General features: G+C 45.0%; 2 protein-coding genes and 1 long non-coding RNA gene across 3 annotated transcripts in view; all 3 read right to left on the bottom strand.

Annotated features, from left to right (window-relative positions):
- LOC118395172 (cAMP-specific 3',5'-cyclic phosphodiesterase 4B-like) overlaps positions 1–13,383 on the bottom strand; it is a 145,579-nt gene extending 132,196 nt beyond the window's left edge. Inside the window, exon 1 of the mRNA XM_052463398.1 lies at positions 13,107–13,383. The gene's annotated coding sequence lies outside the window, so the exon portion shown is untranslated. The remainder of the gene's footprint in view (positions 1–13,106) is intronic.
- Positions 13,384–16,216: 2,833 nt separating this feature from the next.
- On the bottom strand, positions 16,217–16,870 carry LOC127907702 (uncharacterized). Its single transcript, XR_008065455.1, has 3 exons — positions 16,606–16,870; positions 16,498–16,533; positions 16,217–16,461 (listed from the first exon to the last, which is right to left on the bottom strand). It is a non-coding gene; the product is annotated as an uncharacterized LOC127907702 (long non-coding RNA).
- A 2,083-nt stretch (positions 16,871–18,953) lies between these two features.
- On the bottom strand, positions 18,954–25,665 carry LOC118394416 (leptin receptor gene-related protein). Its single transcript, XM_035787598.2, has 4 exons — positions 25,500–25,665; positions 22,197–22,272; positions 21,736–21,922; positions 18,954–21,060 (listed from the first exon to the last, which is right to left on the bottom strand). Exons 1-4 carry the CDS (start codon positions 25,513–25,515, stop codon positions 20,944–20,946), a joined length of 396 nt encoding a protein of 131 aa, XP_035643491.1. The 5' UTR covers positions 25,516–25,665; the 3' UTR covers positions 18,954–20,943.
- Positions 25,666–25,676: the final 11 nt, after the last annotated feature.

The following is a 25,676-nucleotide window of genomic DNA, read 5'->3' as shown; positions in this document are numbered from 1 at the left end:
AATTTGCTTGGCCATATTCATGGATTAGTAGCAGATTATAATTGCATGGGGTACTAAACTAGAATTGGCTTGGCCATATTCAGGGATTAGTAGCAGATTATAATTGCATGGGGTACTAAACTAGAATTTGCTTGGCCATATTCATGGATTAGTAGCAGATTATAATTGCATGGGGTACTAAACTAGAATTGGCTTGGCCAAATTCAGGGATTAGTAGCAGATTATAATTGCATGGGGTACTAAACTAGAATTGGCTTGGCCATATTCAGGGATTAGTAGCAGATTATAATTGCATGGGGTACTAAACTAGAATTGGCTTGGCCATGTTCAGGGATTAGTAGCAGATTATAATTGCATGGGGTACTAAACTAGAATTGGCTTGGCCATATTCAGGGATTAGTAGCAGATTATAATTGCATGGGGTACTAAACTAGAATTGGCTTGGCCATATTCAGGGATTAGTAGCAGATTATAATTGCATGGGGTACTAAACTAGAATTGGCTTGGCCATATTCAGGGATTAGTAGCAGATTATAATTGCATGGGGTACTAAACTAGAATTGGCTTGGCCATATTCAGGGATTAGTAGCAGATTATAATTGCATGGGGTACTAAACTAGAATTGGCTTGGCCATATTCATGGATTAGTAGCAGATTATAATTGCATGGGGTACTAAACTGGAAATTGCTTGGCCATATTCATGGATTAGTAGCAGATTATAATTGCATGGGGTACTAAACTAGAATTGGCTTGGCCATATTCAGGGATTAGTAGCATATTATAATTGAGGACAGATCTGTGCCCATTAAGACATTAAATGGCTAGAGTTCCAGCTATCCATTAATCCTCTATGTCGTAAAGGACCATTCGACAAAACTGAAAAAATATAGCAAGCTAAAGACCTCCTTTTGCAAGTGGAAAGAAAACAGTAGACAGAAATGTACTAGCTATGTTAGCCTACTGGATTGATAGAGAGCTACTGTCTCAACTTCTTGTTGGGGCGAGTGACTCTGAATTTACAATGGCTAGCCCCAAATCTTTATATATATATTTCTTGTGCTTTATGCTATTTGTCTCATGACTCCTGCATGCTTTGTTGACTATGAACTTGCTTGTTTACCCAACTGTGGGATTGAATATGTTTGTTCCCACACTCGGGACTCTGACTCTCTATTGGATACACAGACTCTTGGCTTCCCATTCTATTCTAACCACCTCTCACCGGCTTTGTATTCATGTTATCTGATGAAATGGCTGTAAAATATGATCTTGTTGCCATCTGATGCACATTAAAATGTCATAACAAAGCTCTCCCTGACCCCTATATACAGTGGGGCAAAAAAGTATTTAGTCAGCCACCAATTGTGAAAGTTCTCCCATTTAAAAAGATGAGAGAGGCCTGTAATTTTCATCATAGGTACACTTCAACTATGACAGACAAAATGAGAAAAACAATCCAGAAAATCACATTGTAGGATTTTTTATGAATTTATTTCCAAATGATGGTGGAAAATAAGTATTTGTCATGTTTGACAGTCTCCTGGAGGGGAAGGAGTCTCTCCAAGAAATGACCATATCACAGTCTGCCAATATGGACAGCCCCATCAAGAGGATCCTCCTGGATGATGTATTTTGGGAGAGAGTGGTAAGCAGCCTGAAACCTATAGCAGTAGTCATTGCATGGATTGAGGGAGACAATGTCATCCGGTTTGATGTTCAGAATCTGCTTGCAGATGTAAGAGAAGAAATCCGCACTGCCCTGCCCACTCCACTGTTGCTCCGAGCAGAGGAAACTGCAGTTCTGAAATACATCAAAAAGCGTGAAGACTTCTGCCTGAATCCCATACACCCCGCAGCGTACATGTTGGACCCCAAGTATGCTGGCAAGAGCATCCTGTCTGGTGTAGAGATCAACAAGGCCTATGGTGTCATCACTACCGTGTCTCGCCACTTTGGCCTGGATGAGGGCACGGTTCTTGGCAGTCTAGCGAAGTACATGGGATGGAGATGTAATATGTCGTGCCAACATATCTCATCAGCCACCTGGTAGAAGGGACTTTGTGGATCTGAGGCTCTTTCCCCTGTTGCCTCCATTATCCTCCAAATCTCACCAACATCAGCCACCTCAGATAACAACTGGTCCTTGTTTGGGAACACACACTCCAGAGCACGCAACAGGCTGACCAATACAAGGGTTGAAAAATTGGTGGCCCTCCGAGCAAATTTGAGGCTTTTTGAGCCTGACAACGAGCCATCCTCAACAAGGTTGGAAAGTGACAGTGAAGATGAGGCCTCAAAGTCTGATGTTCAAGAGGTGGACAACCAAAGCTTTAGTTTCTAGACTATCATTTTATTATATGTTGAAAACATTTTTGGGAGATGTGATGGATCATTGGGGTTCATTCAATATTCCCTTTATTTTGTTGTTCAGTGAAATCATCCCATCTGAAGAGTCAACTCATTTCATTAAAGTTCAATTCATACATGTTTTATTTATTTTTTCTATTGGAAGGATTTAATCATTTGCAATTATGTCTACTTATGATAAGGTAAAAGTTTTATGTTTCTGTCTCCATGTGATATGGTATATATATATATCCAATGCAAAAAACATCTACATTTAAATTGTATTAATATTAAATTTGCATATATTCCCATTAATTCCCATGGAAAGTTTCCACCTCTGAATATTCCCCAAAATGTGCAACTCTACAAAGCAAAAACAGTTTGACATTTTTTCAAACGTTTTAAAATAAAAAAAAACAGAAATAAAACATTTACATAAGTATCAAATTCTATTTGTCACACCTGCCCGAATAGAACAGGTGTACGTACACCTTACAGTGAAATGCTTAATTACAAGCCCTTAACCAACAATGCAGTTAAGAAAATATTTACTAAATAAACTAAAGTAAAAAAATGTTTTTAATTGTTTAGCTTTACTCAGCACTTTGTTAAAGCACCTTTGGCAGCAACGAGAGCCTAGAGTCTTCTTGGGTATGACGCTACAAGCTTGACACACCTGTATTTGGGGAGTTTCTCCCATTTTTCTCTGCAGATCCTCTCAAGCTCTGTCAGGTTGGATGGGGAACGTTGCTGCACAGCTATTTTCAGTTCACTCCAAAGATGTTAGATCGGGTTCAAGTCCGGGCTCTGGCTGGGCCACTCAAGGACATTCAGAGCCTTGTCCCGAAGCAACTCCTGCGTTGTCTCGGCTGTGTGCTTAGGGTCATTGTTCTGTTGGAAGGTGAACCTTCACCCCAGTCTGAGGACCTGATCGCTCTGGAGGAGGTTTTCATCAAGGATCTCTCTGTACTTTGCTCCTTTGATTTTGCCTTGATCTATACTAGTCTCCCAGTCTCTGCTGTTGAAACACATTCCCACAACATGATGCTGCCACCACTATGCTTCACTGTAGTGATGGTGTCACGTTTCCTCCAGACGTAATGTTTGGCATTCAGGCCAACAAGTTCAATCTTGGTTTCAGCAGACCAGAAATTCTTGTTTCTCATTGTGTGAGAGTCTTTAGGTGCCTTTTGGCAAACTCCAAGCGGGCTGTCATGTGCCTTTTACTGAGGAGTGGCTTTCGTCTAGCCACTCTACCATAAAGTCCTAATTGTTGGAGTGCTGCAGAGATGGTTGTCCTTCTGGAAGGTTCTCCCATCTCCACAGAGGGACTCTAGAGCTCTGTCAGAGTGACCATCGGGTTATTGGTCACCTCCCTGACCAAGGCCCTTCTACCCCAATTGCTCAGTTTGGCCGGGCGGCCAGCTCTCGGAAGAGTCTTGGTGATTCCAAACTTCTTCCATTTAAGAATGATGGAGGCCACTGTGTTCTTGGGGACCTTCGATGGTGCAGAATGTTTTGGTACCCTCCCCCAAATCTGTGCCTCGTCAAAATCCTGTCTCGGAGCGCTACAGAAAATTCCTTCAACCTCATGGCTTGGTTTTTGCTGTGACATGCACTGTCAACTGGTGGAACCTTTTATAAACAGTTGTGTGCTTCTCCAAATATGTACATTGAATGATCCTCTCTAGACCTAATCTATTTCAGGAGACTGGCACTGACTGCAACGCATATCACAAAGGCTCAAAGCCAAAAGTCACATGACCTTTGTAGGCCACTTAAACTTTGTGGTCCTTCTGTAGCTCAGTTGGTAGAGCATGGCGCTTGTAACGCCAGGGTAGTGGGTTCGATCCCCGGGACCACCCATACGTAGAATGTGTGCACACATGACTGTAAGTCGCTTTGGATAAAAGCGTCTGCTAAATGGCATATATTAAAACATTGTGACCACAAATCCCAAGACAGTTGACTGGTCTCCAACGTTTGGCCTGTTATAGACATCAATAAGTGTTTCCAAGTGTCTCGAAAATGCTTATCTACCTTATCTACATGCCAACAAGACAGAAAGACAACACGCAGACAAAGACAGGGACAGCAGTTTGTTTCTTCAAACAGAGACAGAATTAGTCATGCTTGATGGAAAGAGAGATGTAGGCCACAGACAGACAGACAGACAGACAGACAGTGAGTGAGAGAGAGACACAAAGACAGAGAGCGACAGACAGCGAGAGAGACACAAAGACAGAGAGGGAAAGAGAGACAGCCGTGTGTAGCAGCTGTGAGATGAGATAATGCTGGGCTACTGTATATGGCACAGCCTGGACAAGACAGACTACCCCAGGGCACTGCAAGAGATGCCAGGGTTGATAACTAGTTTTGGCCATGTTGGAACCAAATGTTCCATGACAATAAAATTGTAATTTACATCCTTAGTAAAATGTAATGATCTTTGAACTATGGGTGTCAAAATGGTCAAACACTCAACCTGAGCTGTACATCTACAGAGCTCTGGGATGACTGACACTTGTCTCCTCCAAATGAGTCCCAAAGCAAGCCAATAGGATTGGCATGATTCCACATTCCCAATGACAATATATATATATATATATATATATATATATATATTTTTAGGACATAGTATGCCAGTTTTGGGATCTTTTTGGATTCATTTTCTGCAGTAGACCCATTGAGTACCCACACAAAGCTTGTGCTTACTACCTGTCCTCTCTGGGCAAAGCTTTAATGTGCACAAAAAATGTGTACAATCAAGATCACTTTATTGATCAATTACACACAAGGTCCAACTGAAATATGACTTCGGCTTTTGATCCAACCCCTCCAACACACACAAAGAGAGAGAGATGCTGCCATACGGGCAGCTGTGTTGTGATGGGTTAAGTGCCTTGCTCAAGGGCACAATGGCATTGAGCATTTGATACCAGCGATCCTCCGGTTTCCAGCTCAATTCCAGACAGATTTTTCCCATTCGACTGGTATTTTGAACCGGAAACCCTCCGGGTGCTGGCTGGCTCGCCTCTCTACCCACTAGGCCACCAACTGTCCCCTTTTGTAGAGCACTTGTCTCTAAGACTATTGGCCATTAAACTTCTCCACCAACGGGAGAACAGTACGGTAGGGACTAATTCATCACAGGATTTTAGTGCTCTAACGCAGAGCGCTGTGGCTAAGTGACCCGGCCACAGGAAAATCTAATTGCGCGGACACATTTATGATCTGGGTGAGTTATCGTCTGATAGGAGAGCTGAATAAGCTCAATAAAATCAGCATGGTAACTAAGTCTGTCACTGCCTAACACACATTTTTTATCTATCATATTGAGGGCAACCCATTAAAACTCCATTGAGGTATCACTGATTTAATATACTGACGGTGTAAGAACTTAGTAAATGACCTCCATACAATGGCTGTGGACTGGGTTGCCCAACAGATTAAAAACCCTCCTGAGTCCCAGTGACAGACAGAGAAGTATAACGGAGGAATTGTCAACCGGGAGACAAAGGAAGGGGCAAGTCCCATGTGAATCTCACTAGATGACATGTACTGAAATCAGGTCCACGGCACCTCAAAATGTCTGCAGATGGGAACATAATGCAACGTTTTGGCCGACCTGCATCTGTCAAAGCTTCAGCTGTGCGAATCCATATGTGAATCAAATGTACAGTTGAAGTCGGAAGTTTGCGTACTCCTTAGCCAAATACATTTTAAAACTCTGTTTTTCACAATTCCTGACATTTAAATCAGGGTAAAAAATCCCTGTTTTAGGTCAGTTAGGATCCCCATTTTATTGTAATAATGTGAAATGTCAGAATAATAGTAGAGAGAAATGTATTTCAGCCTTTATTTCCTTAATCACATTCCCAGTAGGTCAGAAGTTTACATACACTCAATTAGTATTTGGTAGCATTGCCTTTAAACTGTTGAACTTGGGTCAAACGTTTCTGGTAGCCTTCCACAAGCTTCCCACAATAAGTGGGGTGAATTTTGGCCCATTCCTCCTGACAGAGCTGGTGGAACTGAGTCAGGTTTGCAGGCCTCCTTGCTCACACATGCTTCTCAGTTCTACATACAAATGTTCTATAGGATTGAGGTCAGGGCTTTGTGATGGTCACTCCTTGACTTTGTTGTCCTTAAGCCATTTTGCCGCAACTTTGGAAGTATGCTTGGGGTCATTGTCCATTTGTGATCAAGCTTTAACTTCCTGACTGATGTCTTGAGATGTTGCTTCAATATAGCCACATCCTTTTCTTCCCTCATGATGCTATCTATTTTGTGAAGTGCATCAGTCCCTCCTGCAGCAAAGCATCCCCACAACATGATGCTGCCACCCCCACAACATGATGCTGCCACCCCCGTGCTTCACGGTTGGGATGGTGTTCTTCGGCTTGCAAGCCTCCACCTTTTTCCTCCAAACATAACGATGGTCATTAAGGCCAATCAGTTCTATTTTTGTTTCATCAGACCAGAGGACATTTCTCCAAAAAGTATGATCTTTGTCCCCATGTGCAGTTGTAAACCGTAGTCTGGCTTTTTTTAATGGCGGTTTTGGAAAAGTGGCTTCTTCCTTGCTGAGTGTCCTTTCAGGTTATGTTGATATAGGACTCGTTTTACTGTGGATATAGATACTTTGGTACCCGTTTCCTCCAGCATCTTCACAAGGTCCTTTGCTGTTGTTCTGGGATTGATTAGCACTTTTCACACCAAAGTACGTTCATCTCTAGGAGACAGAACGCATCTCCTTCCTGAGTGGTATGACGGCTGCGTGGTCCCATGGTGTTTATACTTGCGTACTATTGTTTGTACAGATGAACGTGGTATCTTCAGGTGTTTGGAAATTGCTCCCAATGATGAACCAGACTTGTGGAGGTCTACAATTTTTTTTCTGAGATCTTGGCTGATTTCTTTTGATTTTCCCATGTCAAGCAAAGAGGCACTGAGTTTGAAGGTAGGCCTTGAATTACATCCACAGGTACACCTCCAATTGACTCAAATGATGTCAATTAGCCTTTCAGAAAAAAATACATTCTAAAGCTATGACAACATTTTCTAGAATTTTCCAAGCGGTTTAAAGGCACAGTCAACTTAGTGTATGTAAACTTCTGACCCACTGGAATTGTGATACAGTGGAATATAAGTGAAATAATCTGTCTGTAAAAACAATTGTTGGAAAAATGACGTGTCATACACAAAGTAGATGTCCTAACCGACTTGCCAAAACTATAGTTTATTTAACAGCGTTGGACTAGTAACCGGAAGGTTGCGAGTTCAAACCCCCGAGCTGACAAGGTACAAATCTGTCATTCTGCCCCTGAACAGGCAGTTAACCCGCTGTTCCTAGGCCATCATTGAAAATAAGAATATGTTCTTAACTGACTTGCCTGGTTAAATAAAGGTTAAAAAAAATAAAATAAAAAATAAAAAACAAGAAATTTGTGGAGTGGTTGATAAACTAGTTTTAGTGACTCCAACCTAAGTGTATGTAAACTTCCGACTACAACTGTACCATAGATGGCCTTTAGGCAAAGTCCAAAAACATATTCCCTCTGTGCATATATTTTGATACGTCAAAAGGCACCGCACACTATGATGCTTCAGCTCCAGAAGCCACAGACTTGATATTTCATATCAGAGACCAGCCTGAGACGGAGTCGGGATCTGGGATTTCATTTTCACTCCCCTGACTTAGGGCTGGGACTATGACCTTATAACTGATGGTAATGGATGAAGACCAGGGCTGGGACTATGACCTTATAACCGATGGTAATGGATGAAGACCAGGGCTGGGACTATGACCTTATAACCGATGGTAATGGATGAAGACCAGGGCTGGGACTATGACCTTATAACCGATGGTAATGGATGAAGACCAGGGCTGGGACTATGACCTTATAACCGATGGTAATGGATGAAGACCAGGGCTGGGACTATGACCTTATAACCGATGGTAATGGATGAAGACCAGGGCTGGGACTATGACCTTATAACCGACGGTAATGGATGAAGACTAGGGCTGGGACTATGACCTTATAACCGACGGTAATGGATGAAGACCAGGGCTGGGACTATGACCTTATAACCGACGGTAATGGATGAAGACCAGGGCTGGGACTATGACCTTATAACCGACGGTAATGGATGAAGACCAGGGCTGGGACTATGACCTTATAACCGACGGTAATGGATGAAGACCAGGGCTGGGACTATGACCTTATAAATGACGGTAATGGATGAAGACCAGGGCTGGGACTATGACCTTATAACCGACGGTAATGGATGAAGACCAGGGCTGGGACTATGACCTTATAACCGACGGTAATGGATGAAGACCAGGGCTGGGACTATGACCTTATAACCGACGGTAATGGATGAAGACCAGGGCTGGGACTATGACCTTATAACCGACGGTAATGGATGAAGACCAGGGCTGGGACTATGACCTTATAACCGACGGTAATGGATGAAGACCAGGGCTGGGACTATGACCTTATAACCGACGGTAATGGATGAAGACCAGGGCTGGGACTATGACCTTATAACCGACGGTAATGGATGAAGACCAGGGCTGGGACTAATGACCTTATAACCGACGGTAATGGATGAAGACCAGGGCTGGGACTAATGACCTTATAACCGATGGTAATGGATGAAGACCAGGGCTGGGACTAATGACCTTATAACCGACGGTAATGGATGAAGACCAGGGCTGGGACTATGACCTTATAACCGACGGTAATGGATGAAGACCAGGGCTGGGACTATGACCTTATAACAGACGGTAATGGACGAAGACCAGGGCTGGGACTATGACCTTATAACCGACAGTAATGGATGAAGACCAGGGCTGGGACTAATGACCTTATAACCGACGGTAATGGATGAAGACCAGGGCTGGGATTATGACCTTATAACAGACGGTAATGGATGAAGACCAGGGCTGGGACTATGACCTTATAACCGACGGTAATGGATGAAGACCAGGGCTGGGACTATGACCTTATAACCGACGGTAATGGATGAAGACCAGGGCTGGGACTAATGACCTTATAACCGACGGTAATGGATGAAGACCAGGGCTGGGACTATGACCTTATAACCGACGGTAATGGATGAAGACCAGGGCTGGGACTATGACCTTATAACCGACGGTAATGGACGAAGACCAGGGCTGGGACTATGACCTTATAACCGACGGTAATGGACGAAGACCAGGGCTGGGACTATGACCTTATAACCGACGGTAATGGATGAAGACCAGGGCTGGGACTATGACCTTATAACCGACGGTAATGGATGAAGACCAGGGCTGGGACTATGACCTTATAACCGACGGTAATGGACGAAGACCAGGGCTGGGACTATGACCTTATAACCGACGGTAATGGATGAAGACCAGGGCTGGGACTATGACCTTATAAACGACGGTAATGGATGAAGACCAGGGCTGGGACTAATGACCTTATAACCGACGGTAATGGACGAAGACCAGGGCTGGGACTATGACCTTATAACCGACAGTAATGGATGAAGACCAGGGCTGGGACTAATGATCTTATAACCGACGGTAATGGATGAAGACCAGGGCTGGGACTATGACCTTATAACCGACGGTAATGGATGAAGACCAGGGCTGGGACTATGACCTTATAACCGACGGTAATGGATGAAGACCAGGGCTGGGACTAATGACCTTATAACCGACGGTAATGGATGAAGACCAGGGCTGGGACTATGACCTTATAACCGACGGTAATGGATGAAGACCAGGGCTGGGACTATGACCTTATAACCGACGGTAATGGACGAAGACCAGGGCTGGGACTATGACCTTATAACCGACAGTAATGGATGAAGACCAGGGCTGGGACTAATGATCTTATAACCGACGGTAATGGATGAAGACCAGGGCTGGGACTATGACCTTATAACCGACGGTAATGGATGAAGACCAGGGCTGGGACTATGACCTTATAACCGACGGTAATGGATGAAGACCAGGGCTGGGACTATGACCTTATAACCGACGGTAATGGATGAAGACCAGGGCTGGGACTAATGACCTTATAACCGACGGTAATGGATGAAGACCAGGGCTGGGACTAATGACCTTATAACCGACGGTAATGGATGAAGACCAGGGCTGGGACTATGACCTTATAACCGACGGTAATGGATGAAGACCAGGGCTGGGACTATGACCTTATAACCGACGGTAATGGATGAAGACCAGGGCTGGGACTATGACCTTATAACCGACGGTAATGGATGAAGACCAGGGCTGGGACTATGACCTTATAAACGACGGTAATGGATGAAGACCAGGGCTCTAGCCTTTTTGGGGCCCTAAGCTGAAACATGGACTCTTTAACAAAGTGATGAAACAAGCAAACGAGTTTTACACTAGCACACATATAAATAGAATGGATAGAATGGGCTTGGAAGTTGGAACCTCTAACCCAGCGTTTTGAATGGTCAACTCATGGGTACAGTGCATTCGGAAAGTATTCAGACCCCTTGACTTGATCCACATTTTTGTTACGTTACAGCCTTATTCTAAAATAGATTAAAATAAATAAATACAAATACTGAATCTACACACAATAGCCCTTAATGACAGGGCAAAAACAGGTTTTTCAAAATGTTTGCAAATTTATTTTAAAAATGTAATTACTGCAATATCACATTTACTTAAGTATTCAGACCATTTACTCAGTACTTTGTTGAAGCACCCGATGGCAGCGATTACAGCCTCGAGTCTTCTTCTTCCCATTCACATTGACGGAGCTGACGAGGAGCGGGTCGAGAGCTACAAGTTCCTCAGTGCCCACATCACTAAGGATCTGTCATGTTCCAAACACACCAACACAGTCGTGAAGAGGACACGACAACACCTTTTCTCACTCAGGAGGCTGAAAAGAGCCCTCAGATCCTTAAAAACATATACAGTTGCGCCATTGAGAGCATCTTGACTGGCTGCATCACCACTTTGGTATGGCACCTGCTTAGCAGCCGACGCAGGGCTCTAGATGCAGGGGTGGACTACTCCAGTCCTCGGGGGCCTGATAGGTGTCACTTTTTCTCCATCCCTAGAAAACACAGCTGATTAAACTGATTGCAATTCTAAACTGAAGATCATGATTAGTTGATTATTGGAGTCAGGTGTGTTAGCTGGGGCAAAACTGTGACACCAATCAGGCCCCCAAGGACTGAAATTGCCCATTTCTGCGGCTAGAGGGTAGTGTGTGCGGGCGGACCAGTACATCACTGGGGCCGAGCTCTCTGCCATCCAGGACATCAATACCAGGCGGTGTCTTTAGACACCCAAGTCATTAGACTGTACTGCTACAGCACGGCAAGCTGTACTGATGCACCAAGTCTGGTATCAACAGGACCCTGAACAAGCTTCTACCCCTAAGCCATAATACGGCTAAATAGTTAGTCTGGGTCGTTATTTGGTTAACTATTTAACTATCTGCATTGACCCTTTTTGCACTCAGTTTTCAGACTCGTCAAATACCCTGCTGCTGCTACAGTTAATTTTCTGTCACTTTAATCCTAGTTATATGTACATATCTACCTCCATTACCTCGTAGCCATGCACACAACACTCGGTACTGGTACCTCTTCTATATAGTCATCATTACTCATTGTGTATCTATTGTTACTTTCATTATTACGTGTTTTACTTGTCTATTATTTCTCTATTCTCTTTCTCTCTGCATTGTTGGGCAGGGCATTTCCCTGTTCGTCCACATCTGTAGTTTATGAAGTATAAAATTGGATTTGACCTTGTGTGTGTTAGAGATACACCCTTCTCCATCACTTTAGGGTAACTGCCTAAATGAGGGCTGCAAAGTATATTGAAAGCAGGTGCTTCCACACAGGAGTGTTTCCTGAGATAATCTAGCAATTAACATCGCAACATAAAAATGCTGGCTGGATAGACCATTATTTTGGCTATGCCCACATGACTGCCGACTCAGGGCATTGACTGGTTTGATGAAAACCATATGGCCGTCTCAGTCACCAGAGCTCAACCCAATTGAACACTTTCCCCCACCATCAACAAAACACCAGACGATGGACTTTCTTGTGGAAATATGTTGTCGCATCCCTCCAATAGAGTTCCAGTGGAACATATGCCAAGGTGCATTGAAGCTGTTCTGGCTCGTGGTGGCACAACGCCCTATAAACACTCGGTTTGTTTTCCCTTTATTTCGGTAGTTACTTTTACCCTTCAATAAACTTGGCTTCTCTCATTAGTTTAACCTAATGGTCGCATACTCAGTGAAAGGCACAGATGTACGCTGTTTTAGGTGAAAGAGTTGTGCAAAACAGACAACCTAGTAACCTACACAAGATTATGGGATGAGATGAACAGAAAGCAGTCCTCAAACTATCTATTTGAGATGTTAGCATACCTAGGCTACACTGTAGCAACTTCTAATTTATCCACACCTTGGTAATAGTCGAATGCAAGATGACATTTGTTACCACCGGGCAACATCTACGTAGAAAAACTAACAACGTGAGGTGCATGGACGAAAACTACAGGTTTCTGGACTTGAAAGGGACAACATGGGTGAGTTAATGGTTTAGAATATATATTATTAGATAAGGTAGACAGGCCCACGTACAGCTACGTCTATGATATGTTAAAATCATCCTCATCCCCTCGAACAAAAGCGACCCCCCCCCACACACACACACACACACACAAAAAACTAAGTAGAAGACGCCTTACCTGGAGAGACGTCCACTTTATAAGATGACTTAAGTGTATTTATGAACATACGGTCCGGTCTCCCTTCTTGACTTCAGCGCACTATCCTATGTGCTCCGTCGCGTTGTTCTCTCTATTCGTGGTGGATTTTGGTCGCTCTCAGGACCTATTTAGCTATGATGCAGACTACAGACGAAACACACCCCTGAATCCCTCTCGCTCTCTCTGGCGGCTGCCCGTTCTTCTCCACTCGCTCTCTCTGGCGGCTGCCCGTTCTTCTCCACTCGCTCTCTCTGGCGGCTGCCCGTTCTTCCCCACTCGCTCTCTCTGGCGGTTGCCCGTTCTTCCCCACTCGCTCTCTCTGGCGGCTGCCCGTTCTTCCCCACTCGCTTTCTCTGGCGGCTGCCCGTTCTTCTCCACTCGCTCTCTCTGGCGGCTGCCCGTTCTTCTCCACTCGCTCTCTCTGGCGGCTGCCCGTTCTTCTCCACTCGCTCTCTCTGGCGGCTGCCCGTTCTTCTCCACTCGCTCTCTCTGGCGGCTGCCCGTTCTTCTCCACTCGCTCTCTCTGGCGGCTGCCCGTTCTTCCCCACTCGCTCTCTCTGGCGGTTTCCCGTTCTTCTCCACTCGCTCTCTCTGGCGGCTGCCCGTTCTTCTCCACTCGCCCTCCTCGGCGGCTGCCCGATCTTCTCCACTCGCTCTCTCTGGCGGTTGCCCGTTCTTCTCCACTCGCTCTCTCTGGCGGTTGCCCGTTCTTCCCCACTCGCTCTCTCTGGCGGTTGCCCGATCTTCTCCACTCGCTCTCTCTGGCGGTTGCCCGATCTTCTCCACTCGCTCTCTCTGGCGGTTGCCTGTTCTTCCCCACTCGCTCTCTCTGGCGGTTGCCCGTCTTTCCCCACTCGCTCTCTCTGGCGGCTGCCCGTTCTTCTCCACTCGCTCTCTCTGGCGGTTGCCCGTCTTTCCCCACTCGCTCTCTCTGGCGGCTGCCCGTTCTTCTCCACTCGCTCTCTCTGGCGGTTGCCCGTTCTTCCCCACCTGCTCTCTCTGGCGGTTGCCCGTCCTTCCCCACTCGCTCTCTCTGGCGGTTGCCCGTCCTTCTCCACTCGCTCTCTCTGGCGGTTTCCCGTCTTTCCCCACTCGCTCTCTCTGGCGGTTGCCCGTCCTTCCCCACTCGCTCTCTCTGGCGGTTGCCCGTCCTTCTCCACTCGCTCTCTCTGGCGGTTGCCCGTTCTTCTCCACTCGCTCTCTCTGGCGGTTGCCCGTCCTTCCCCACTCGCTCTTTCTGTTGTTGTTGACAAGCGTCGCTCTCTCCCTCCCTCTTTTAGTGTTGATGCTGGCCAGCCTACAGAAGAAATGACACCAAACTGACATCATCAGCATTCATGAATGTGATAGGTTCTCAGTCAATCCAGCTGCCATCCAGCCAGGCTATTAAAAATATCCTGCAGTCATTATACTGCATTAGCCATCCCACATAGCAGGGCCACCCAGTGTCCTAACCTTCCCTGCATATCTCACCTCATCTAGATTGCTGAGTTTTTGGATCCAGCAGCGGCCACTGGCCAGGATATCCTGCCAACTCTAAAGACATGCACCTCCATTGTAACTGTTGGGCAGCCAGCTGTGAGGGCTATAGGGTGAATTTTCCCCCAGGTGCAGATCTAGGATCAGCTTCCCCTGCCCCAAATCCTAATCTTAACCATTAGTTGGATAAATACAAAACTGACCCAAGATCTGTGTCTAGGGGCAACTTCACCCTACTCCAAAGGCAGGCACCTGCATGGTAACTGTGAGCACTGGCTATAATCATCTGTTTATACCGTTTGAGGAGTTATGATGTTCAAGGCTAGGGCCGGTGCAAACCGTTTTGATTCCTATGCTGTTGCCAGGCAACAGTTGTCCCAGGCGCCAATGATGAATGGTCTTCCCAGGGCCCCTTCTTTTTCATCCTACCTTCATCCTACTACCTGACCTATATAGTACCCGTCAATCACATGTGTACAGGCACGACACACACAAACAAACATGTACGCTCACACACACAGTATATCATTGTGTCATCGATATCTGCCTCAGAGGCTCCTCTAGTCTGAAAAGCCTGATGACCGGAATCGTATGGGCCCAGGGTCAACTATCACAACTTACTGAAGTTTATGCTTGACGTATACAAACCCCATCCGGCCTTGCAGCTTTGAATTGCTCCATGACTGCATCCTAAACGGCATTGTGTTCCCCACAGACAGTAGTGCACTGCTTTTGACCAAAGCCCTCATGGAGGTATTCACAGCTTCCAGGCCAGATGGGGTTAGCACCTCTGACAAATCAACAGTATGTTGTGTTATCTGACCCTGGTCAACTCCATCATGATGCCTTAAATCATTCATCCAACTGCACCTTCATCTCTTTCACACACACACACACACACACACACACACACACACACACACACACACACACACACACACACACACACACACACACACACACACACACACACACACACACACACACACACACACACACACACACACACACACACACACACACACACACACACACACACACACACACACACATCTCTCTTTCTCTCCTACAGTCTCCTCTCCCTCTCTCTCTCTCTCTCTGACAGAACAAAATGGATATCGTGAACACAGCCACCAGTCAAGTTCCACCCTACATCAATGTTTCCCAACCAAATAAGGACATGTCTGTCTGATAATACAATCCCTCGATCCTGCGTCATCACACTCCCATTCACAGCCCAATGCGTCCTACAATCAATGACATGCCAATTCTGATAAACCCAAAGCACAGTGACATGTGTATCATTAAATCTCCCTTTTCTCTTCTTAAACGTTGCTAAAACACAAAGTGGCAACACAAAGACAGCCGGAAATAAAACAGCCATTGATTTCTATCTAATTAAATAAACATGAAACATGTAATCATGTTTCTTTTACTTCGTTGGTGAATTGAATTGGCATTGAATTCGTTATGTAAATAAGTTGAATTGTGCCTCCAGGACATCTGTGTGTTTGAGGAAGATCATAAAGGACTTGAGCCACAGACTTTTCACTGTTACCATTTGCCGAGCGGTATTGGAGCATCGGGTCTCGGATGAACAGGCTCCGAGACAGCTTCTACCGCCAGGCCATCAGACTGCTGAACAGCTAGGCTGTCTCCCTGCGCAGACATGCACCTTAGAGCCTAGCTGTCTCCCTGCGCAGACATGCACCTTAGAGCCTAGCTGTCTCCCTGCGCAGACATGCACCTTAGAGCCTAGCTGTCTCCCTGCGCAGACATGCACCTTAGAGCCTAGCTGTCTCCCTGCGCAGACATGCACCTTAGAGCCTAGCTGTCTCCCTGCGCAGACATGCACCTTAGACCCTAGCTGCCTCCCTGCGCAGACATGCACCTTAGAGCCTAGCTGTCTCCCTGCGCAGACATGCACCTTAGACCCTAGCTGTCTCCCTGCGCAGACATGCACCTTAGAGCCTAGCTGTCTCTCTGCGCAGACATGCACCTTAGAGCCTAGCTGTCTCCCTGCGCAGACATGCACCTTAGACCCTAGCTGTCTCCCTGCGCAGACATGCACCTTAGAGCCTAGCTGTCTCCCTGCGCAGACATGCACCTTAGAGCCTAGCTGTCTCCCTGCGCAGACATGCACCTTAGAGCCTAGCTGTCTCCCTGCGCAGACATGCACCTTAGAGCCTAGCTGTCTCCCTGCGCAGACATGCACCTTAGAGCCTAGCTGTCTCCCTGCGCAGACATGCACCTTAGAGCCTAGCTGTCTCCCTGTGCAGACATGTACCTTAGACCCTAGCTGTCTCCCTGCGCAGACATGCACCTTAGACCCTAGCTGTCACCCTGCGCAGACATGCACCTTAGAACCTAGCTGTACCTTAGAGCCTAGCTGCACCTTAGAACCTAGCTGTACCTTAGAACCTAGCTGCACCTTAGAATCTGGCTGTACCTTAGAACCTAGCTGTACCTTAGAACCTAGCTGTACGTTAGAACCTAGCTGTACCTTAGAACCAAGCTGTACCTTGTTCATTATCTGTTCTGTGTATCCTATTGTTCATGGTCTGTTCTGTGTATCCTATTGTTCATGGTCTGTTCTGTGTATCCTATTGTTCATGGTCTGTTCTGTGTATAATATTGTTCATGGTCTGTTCTGTGTATCCTATTGTTCATAGTCTGTTCTGTGTATAATATTGTTCATGGTCTGTTTTGTGTGTGCTATTGTTCATGGTCTGTTCTGTGTATCCTATTGTTCATAGTCTGTTCTGTGTATCCTATTGTATATCGTATTGTGTACTAAGCATACTACATCTTCTATGATCTATTCTGTATATCGTATTGTGTACTAAGCATACTACATCTTCTATGATCTATTCTGTATATCGTATTGTGTACTAAGCATACTACATCTTTTATGATCTATTCTGTATATCGTATTGTGTAATATCGTATTGTGTACTAAGCATACTACATCTTCTATGATCTATTCTGTATATCGTATTGTGTACTAAGCATACTACATCTTCTATGATCTATTCTGTATATCGTATTGTGTACTAAGCATACTACATCTTTTATGATCTATTCTGTATATCGTATTGTGTAATATCGTATTGTGTACTAAGCATACTACATCTTCTATGATCTATTCTGTATATCGTATTGTGTACTAAGCATACTACATCTTCTATGATCTATTCTGTATATCGTATTGTGTACTAAGCATACTACATCTTCTATGATCTATTCTGTATATCGTATTGTGTACTAAGCATACTACATCTTCTATTATCTATTCTGTATATCGTATTGTGTACTAAGCATACTACATCTTAATATATAATAATAATAATATAATAATAATATATGCCATTTAGCAGACGCTTTTATCCAAAGCGACTTACAGTCATGTGTGCATACATTCTACGTATGGGTGGTCCCGGGGATCGAACCCACTACCCTGGCGTTACAAGCGCCATGCTCTACCAACTGTGTACTAAGCATACTACATCTTCTATGATCTATTCTGTATATCGTATTGTGTACTAAGCATACTACATCTTCTATGATCTATTCTGTATATCGTATTGTGTACTAAGCATACTACATCTTCTATTACGTGTCATTTTGTATTTGACCCATTAATGTTGATTATTGTACTGCAGTGTTGAGGGAACTAGCACACGAGCATTTCCCTGCACCTTTTATACCTGCTGTAAACTGTGTACATGACAACAACAACAAAAATGGATTTGATTGAAAGGTTAAGTCTATTTGTGATGTCTCATACTAAAGAAAAACAATGTTTCGACCCATCATCTGAATTTAGGGTCAGGCTCCAATTGACAATTGGTTAGTCTCCAAATAACATCCTCCCTCTGTCTGTCTTTGTATGTATCCCTCTCCAGCTCTCTCTCCCGCGGGGAGCCCTTCAGAGATTTCTCTAGTCATTATGGCTGCTGTGTAAATCCAGGTGTCTACTAAAACGCTCCATCCATGAATAATAGTCAGGGAATGGCCATGGTAAACAGATACAATGATTCTGTATAGAAATACATGCTGTGGTTGACTACAACAACATAAAGTGTCCAAGTGACCTAGTTAAATCAGCATTTCACTCAATTTGTTGCATACAGTACAACGATCTGAGAAGAAACTAACAACTGTACCATTATTAATACGTCTAAGTATATCTGATTCAGTAATAAGTTTTCCTAAAATGTATCTCTTTACTTAACCATGTCTCCTGTGTGACCGTGCCAGCAAACTGCACTTGTGTGTTGTGGCCTTTCTGTCCCAATGTAAAACTGCAAAAATATTGGACTCAAAAAATGGCCATTGAAATATTGACATATTTAAAACAATTGTTTTTATTTCAATAGTGTTTTAATTAATGTTAGAAAACAGACTGTATAGTTTTTTTGTCAGGAGTTTAAATACAGGTCTCTAGTGCCCTCTAGTGTTTTGAAAGTGATGTGTTAAGTTTCGAGTTGACGCCTACAGTACATGTGCAACAACGAAGGCGTCATAATGAACGATCGCTGTTAAAACGATGTTTATATTCATGAGATAAGATCATGTAGAAATGTTAAATATGTTTTTCTTTGGTGGGTGATTATATTTGTCCTATTACACATGCACAAATGTATCAATTATACACACACGAGTGAAATGGAAAGTCATATTTTGTTGTTGTTGAAAGTTTGTTGTTGCATATGGCCACTCTCTGAAACACCCTTCAATGAAAATAAGACATTGATTGGAAGTAGGCCTACTTTATATTTAGTGATTGCATGTTGCTAAAGCTAAGTATAAAGTAGTTTGGTTACATCTGGTCACTAATGTACTATATATATATATATATATTCTCAGGCTTTACCAGTACCGAATATAAAAAGTGACTTTTATAAGTTGTATAAAAATGTTTTTGAATAAGTAGAAAAAAAAATATCGATTTTTAACAGGCACTTGTCAATGAGTTTTTTGGTGAATAGAAATGTGGGCACTTCATTTGAACACAAACAGACCTGGTCTACAAAACACAAAATATATAGTGTTTACATTCCATGTGTGAAATCAACATTCCTGTACTAATGTAGACAATGATTCACAAACCCTTATGTTAGCCTCTGTCATCAGTGAAGACAACCAGCTTATAATGGCATAACAATGTTGTTTTCATAATTAATATGAACTGTGTGTTTCATGATCATAGACACATCAGAAACCTTAGTGGGGTGAATGAACCATGTCTACCTTATTTTCTTAAAATTGCCTTTGGTATTGGTGGAAACATTTGCAGAAGGGCAACATGTTGAAAACAACAAACGACAGACAGAAACCTTGACCTGGTTATGAAGTCATACCCAAAGTGATCATATGAAATAGATACATACAAACAAAATAAGGTACACACGCAATCAGCTGTAAGAATGAGTAGATCATTTGAAATGCTTACGCTTAAATAACATTTCCACAAACAAACAGAATACTCCCTAAATGAAGTGGACACAGACGGCGTAGTGGTGATTACAACAAAAATCATTCAACAGTATCCCTCATAACACACATACAAGTTATTATTATCCTTAAACTAGCATCTGGCTTTATAGATATGAATGTAGAGAGGTGGGCCTTTTCCAGAAACAACCACTCTAGCCCTAGACACTTGTGTAGATGTTAAAAGAACATTTACCCTTGGTGATATTTCACCACATGCTTACACCTATCCAGTCTTCTCACTGAGATCAACAAGTTCCTGGGGAGGGGGGGCTGGACAGGACACTGGTTTTCAATGACTCTCCCTCAGCATAGGGGACAGGTAAGGCAAAAAAAGGTTGAAGAGAATATTGGAGCGAATACTATAAGAAAAACTGATCAGGTATCTGGAGGGAAAAAAGGACAGACATCGCAGTGTCCATTAACATCCCAGACACCCTGTTTAGTGCCACTCCCTCCTCACTAACCAGGAGTGCCACCCCCTTTCTCATAGGACATTAAATAGTCAGCATCAGCTTCTTAAAACGTCAGTTAGTAGCGACGTTAGGCCGTAGTAGTTTTTTGGTTTATCATATCTGTCGTCCACCACTGTAACCTTGTTGTTAATAACAGGAATGACTGACTCCCTCCCGTCTCTGTGTCCCAATCGATCCCTAGACCCTAGACCCTATGCACTTTTAGAGATCAGAGTAGATTTGATTGGTTTAAACAATATGGTGAAACTTCCACCTAGCCTATCAGAGGGCAGGGTGAAGCTACTACCATATTGCTTGCACCGGTCAAATCCATAGGGCGTAGGGTCTAGGGGTCCATTTGGGATGGTGCCAGAGATCCAGACGGTCTACCACTGCTCCCAGCTGAAGTCGTCTCCCCCGCCGAACACCAGGAAGAAGCCCAGGATGGTCACGAAGATGACAGCGTTGCCAGCCATCACCAGGCCACAGGCCCCCCACTGGATCTGGAGGAGAACAGGGCCATGTTTATTAGGCACCAGAAATAATTAAAGGGGAGGGACTTCCTGGACCTGTCCAATGACAAATGACCTTTTTACACCCCCCCCCCCGCCGCAAAATGTTGTCAAACGTTTTTCTGTTGCGTGACGTTATGAACAAAACCTAGATAAGTCACTGGTTGTGCTCTATCAATTTGATTTATTAGATGTTAACTACAGCTCTGCTAACAAGTAATATAGGTGTAGTGTTTTACCTTTATTTAACTAGGCAAGTCAGTTAAGAACAAATTCTTATTTACAATGGTGCCCTACACCGGCCAAACCCGGACGACGCTGGGCCAATTGTGCACGGCCCTATGGGACTCCCAATCACATCCGGTTGTGATACATCCTGGAATCGAACCAGGGTATGTAGTGATGCCTCTACCAGTGCCTTAGACCGCTGCGCCACTCGGGAGCCACTTTCAGTTACCTTAGCTATTATTGGGTATCATCAGGACTCGTACCAGCATCTACCATTCACAACTACATTAATTATAGGATCCACTTCACCTACCCAAGTCATTATGACCATTATGAGCATCAACACTTAAACTGATCCTAAATCAGCTTATCATGACATAAGCAACTAATGTGACACATGACAGTCATTGGCCATTGACAATATCAGGCAGGACTCACTAATGCAACCCGGGCCAGTATGATGGGAAGCCCGAACGCAGACACCACAATGCCCGTAGTGAAGAAGCATGCCAGCTCTCTGCATGCGTTGCTGGCTGCATCACTGTCATCACTGAGCCTTCTGGATATGAAGGTGGGGATAGGAGACAGTATGTAGAAGATGAGGACGAAGAGAGGCCAGTACACCCTGAGAAAACAATGAAAACAAAACCGGTTCAAATCAGTTGTGGTCATATTCATTTAATTAATCAGAGACGCAGAACATAACACCCCTTGCCGGTTTTGAACCTGGGTCACCCAGCATGGAAACACACTAACCACTGCTCTGATAGGGTTAACCACCTTGGACAAAAAAATCAGGACACATTGCATCAGAGTTAGCTACACCACTAACTTCCATATGTGGTCCCATTTAACAAGTGTCTTCACAGATTTCAGAGGTAAAGGGGCAAAATACATACCCATACTGCTCCAGTGCACAGCCCAACAGCAGGAAAGTCAAGCCAATAGCTCCACTGAAGGACAAGCCAACCAGCGCTATAGGACGACAGAAACAGACATGGTGAGACAGTTGTCACTTTTACAGACAGGGTTCTTATTGGCTATCCAGCAAAGATGGATCCTAGTCAGTAGTCTACTCACTCTAAGCAGCATGGATCCTAGTCAGTAGTCTACTCACTCTAAGCAGCATGGATCCTAGTCAGTAGTCTACTCACTCTAAGCAGCGTCTCCCCTGCTCTTATGCCTCGAACACACCGACAGTGTCACTGCTCTTACGCCTCGAACACACCGGCAGCGTCACTGCTCTTACGCCTCGAACACACCGACAGTGTCACTGCTCTTACGCCTCGAACACACCGACAGCGTCACTGCTCTTACGCCTGGAACACACCGACAGCATCACTGCTCTTACGCCTGGAACACACCGACAGCGTCACTGCTCTTACGCTTCTAACACACCGACAGTGTCACTGCTCTTACGCTTCTAACACACCGACAGCGTCACTGCTCTTACGCTTCTAACACACCGACAGCGTCACTGCTCTTACGCCTGGAACACACCGACAGCGTCACTGCTCTTACGCCTCGAACACACCGACAGTGTCACTGCTCTTACGCCTCGAACACACCGACAGAGTCACTGCTCTTACGCCTCGAACACACCGACAGCATCACTGCTCTTACGCCTGGAACACACCGACAGCGTCACTGCTCTTACGCTTCTAACACACCGACAGTGTCACTGCTCTTACGCCTCGAACACACCGACAGCGTCACTGCTCTTACGCCTCGAACACACCGACAGCGTCACTGCTCTTACGCTTCTAACACACCGACAGTGTCACTGCTCTTACGCTTCGAACACACAGACAGTGTCACTGCTCTTACGCTTCGAACACACAGACAGTGTCACTGCTCTTACGCTTCGAACACACAGACAGTGTCACTGCTCTTACGCCTCGAACACACAGACAGTGTCACTGCTCTTACGCTTCGAACACACAGACAGTGTCACTGCTCTTACGCTTCGAACACACCGACAGCGTGACTGCTCTTACGCTTCGAACACACCGACAGAGTCACTGCTCTCCCCTGCTCTTATGCCTCGAACACACCGACAGTGTCACTGCTCTCCCCTGCTCTTATGCCTCGAACACACCGACAGTGTCACTGCTCTCCCCTGCTCTTATGCCTCGAACACACCGACAGTGTCACTGCTCTCCCCTGCTCTTACGCCTCGAACACACCGACAGTGTCACTGCTCTCCCCTGCTCTTATGCCTCGAACACACCGACAGTGTCACTGCTCTCCCCTGCTCTTATGCCTCGAACACACCGACAGTGTCACTGCTCTCCCCTGCTCTTATGCCTCGAACACACCGACAGTGTCACTGCTCTCCCCTGCTCTTACGCCTCGAACACACCGACAGTGTCACTGCTCTCCCCTGCTCTTACGCCTCGAACACACCGACAGTGTCACTGCTCTCCCCTGCTCTTATGCCTCGAACACACCGACAGTGTCACTGCTCTCCCCTGCTCTTACGCCTCGAACACACCGACAGTGTCACTGCTCTCCCCTGCTCTTATGCCTCGAACACACCGACAGTGTCACTGCTCTCCCCTGCTCTTACGCCTCGAACACACCGACAGTGTCACTGCTCTCCCCTGCTCTTATGCCTCGAACACACCGACAGTGTCACTGCTCTCCCCTGCTCTTACGCCTCGAACACACCGACAGTGTCACTGCTCTCCCCTGCTCTTATGCCTCGAACACACCGACAGCGTCACTGCTCTCCCCTGCTCTTACGCTTCGAACACACCGACAGTGTCACTGCTCTCCCCTGCTCTTACGCCTCAAACACACCGACAGTGTCACTGCTCTCCCCTGCTCTTATGCCTCGAACACACCGACAGTGTCACTGCTCTCCCCTGCTCTTACGCCTCGAACACACCGACAGTGTCACTGCTCTCCCCTGCTCTTATGCCTCGAACACACCGACAGTGTCATAGCATTTTGGTAAACCGGAACTACATTAATTTTCAATGGAACACTGCGTTTGACATTCAGCATAGCGTTGCAGAGGCAGTTGCAGTGTGTTCTGTGTGGTTCATACAGTACGTTGGATTTAGCAAACGTATGTGTCAAACTGTATGTGTAGACGGCTTGACAGAAATGGTAGCAGAAGGTGAATATTTAACTTCTGTTGCACACATCAAGAAGATGCTGCCTACTATTTCCCCGAGTGGCACAGCGGTCTAAAGGCACTGTATCTCAGTGCTGGAGGAATCACTACAGACCCCGGTTCGATTCCAGGCTGTATCCCAACCGGCCGTGATTACCATAGGGCAGCTCACAATTGGCCCAATGTTGTCCGGGTTAGGCCGTCATTGTAAATAAGAATTTGTTCTTAACTGCCTTGCCTAGTTAAATAAAGTTTCAATAAAATCCAACTGTATGCGTAGACGGCTTGAAAGAAACGGAAGGTGAATGTTGAACTTTTGCTGGATACATATCCTGATGTGGCTGCGTGCTACTTTGCGTAAAAACACTGTAGGTGTGTTACAAGCATGACGCATAAATCCAACATATGCACAACACAGAACGCACTGCAACGCAATGCTGCAAGGCAAACGCAGCGTTCCATTGAAATGAAATGTAAACACTGTCGGTGTGATCGAGATGTTTTTCGATAAATCAACGTATGCACCACAACGGCATCTGAGAGCAATACCGGAAGGAAAACGCAGCGTTTTAATGGAAATGTATGCAATTATGGTGTCGGTGTTTTGTTGCGAACTCTCAAGTAGCCAAATAACTCGTACTTGAGTCTTAATTATAGGGAAATTCACAAGCACATTGTATAATTATGTTATATTGCAATACTGGATAACACATTAACATGTCAATGTGACAGTGTACGCCACGGCAACGTATCATAACAAAGCAAAAAGTTATACGTGACACCATAACAAGGATCATGGCTAGAACGGTTACATATTTTTTTAAATTAACGTCAGATTTTACTTTTTGTAGTAGGTTTTGGGAATAGGGCTAAGGTTAGGAAAAGGGTAAAGGTTAGCTAAAATAAAAATCTACTCTTGACGTTAATTTGACAAAAGCTAGATCCCTTCTAGCCAAGACCCAAAATAAGTGTTCGTAGCATACGTGGAATCGACACAATGTTGCACCTGGCTTTCCAGTGGCTGGGAGAAAACGTTTATGGAAACAAGAGAGTTGTGTAGAGCAAGTATCAATCAATTTACCTTTAATACCCGCCATTGTCTTATGTCTTAAATTGTCAATTTCTCTTCTTTGTGCTTGGTTTGTTCGTAAACGACTTCCTACTTCCTCCTTCGAACTTTTTATTTGCACCAGCTGACTTTCTTAAAGGAGCCATTTGTTCTCTCTGCGTTTAGTCTACTTTTCCATTTTCCACTGTA

This window comes from Oncorhynchus keta, chromosome 15 (assembly GCF_023373465.1).
Source record: "Oncorhynchus keta strain PuntledgeMale-10-30-2019 chromosome 15, Oket_V2, whole genome shotgun sequence".
Lineage (NCBI taxonomy): Eukaryota > Metazoa > Chordata > Actinopteri > Salmoniformes > Salmonidae > Oncorhynchus > Oncorhynchus keta.
The sequence above is the reverse complement of the archived record's forward strand: the minus strand, read 5'-3'. Positions and strand labels throughout refer to the sequence as shown.

What these genes read in the sequence shown, in the direction of transcription:
- LOC118394416 (XM_035787598.2), bottom strand. An exon ending in TGTGCACTGGAGCAGTATGG is followed by an intron (nt 21,923 to 22,196) that starts GTATGTATTTTG and finishes TTGTTTTCTCAG; the next exon opens with GGTGTACTGGCCTCTCTTCG. An exon ending in TACTGGCCCGGGTTGCATTA is followed by an intron (nt 21,061 to 21,735) that starts GTGAGTCCTGCC and finishes GTTCTCCTCCAG; the next exon opens with ATCCAGTGGGGGGCCTGTGG.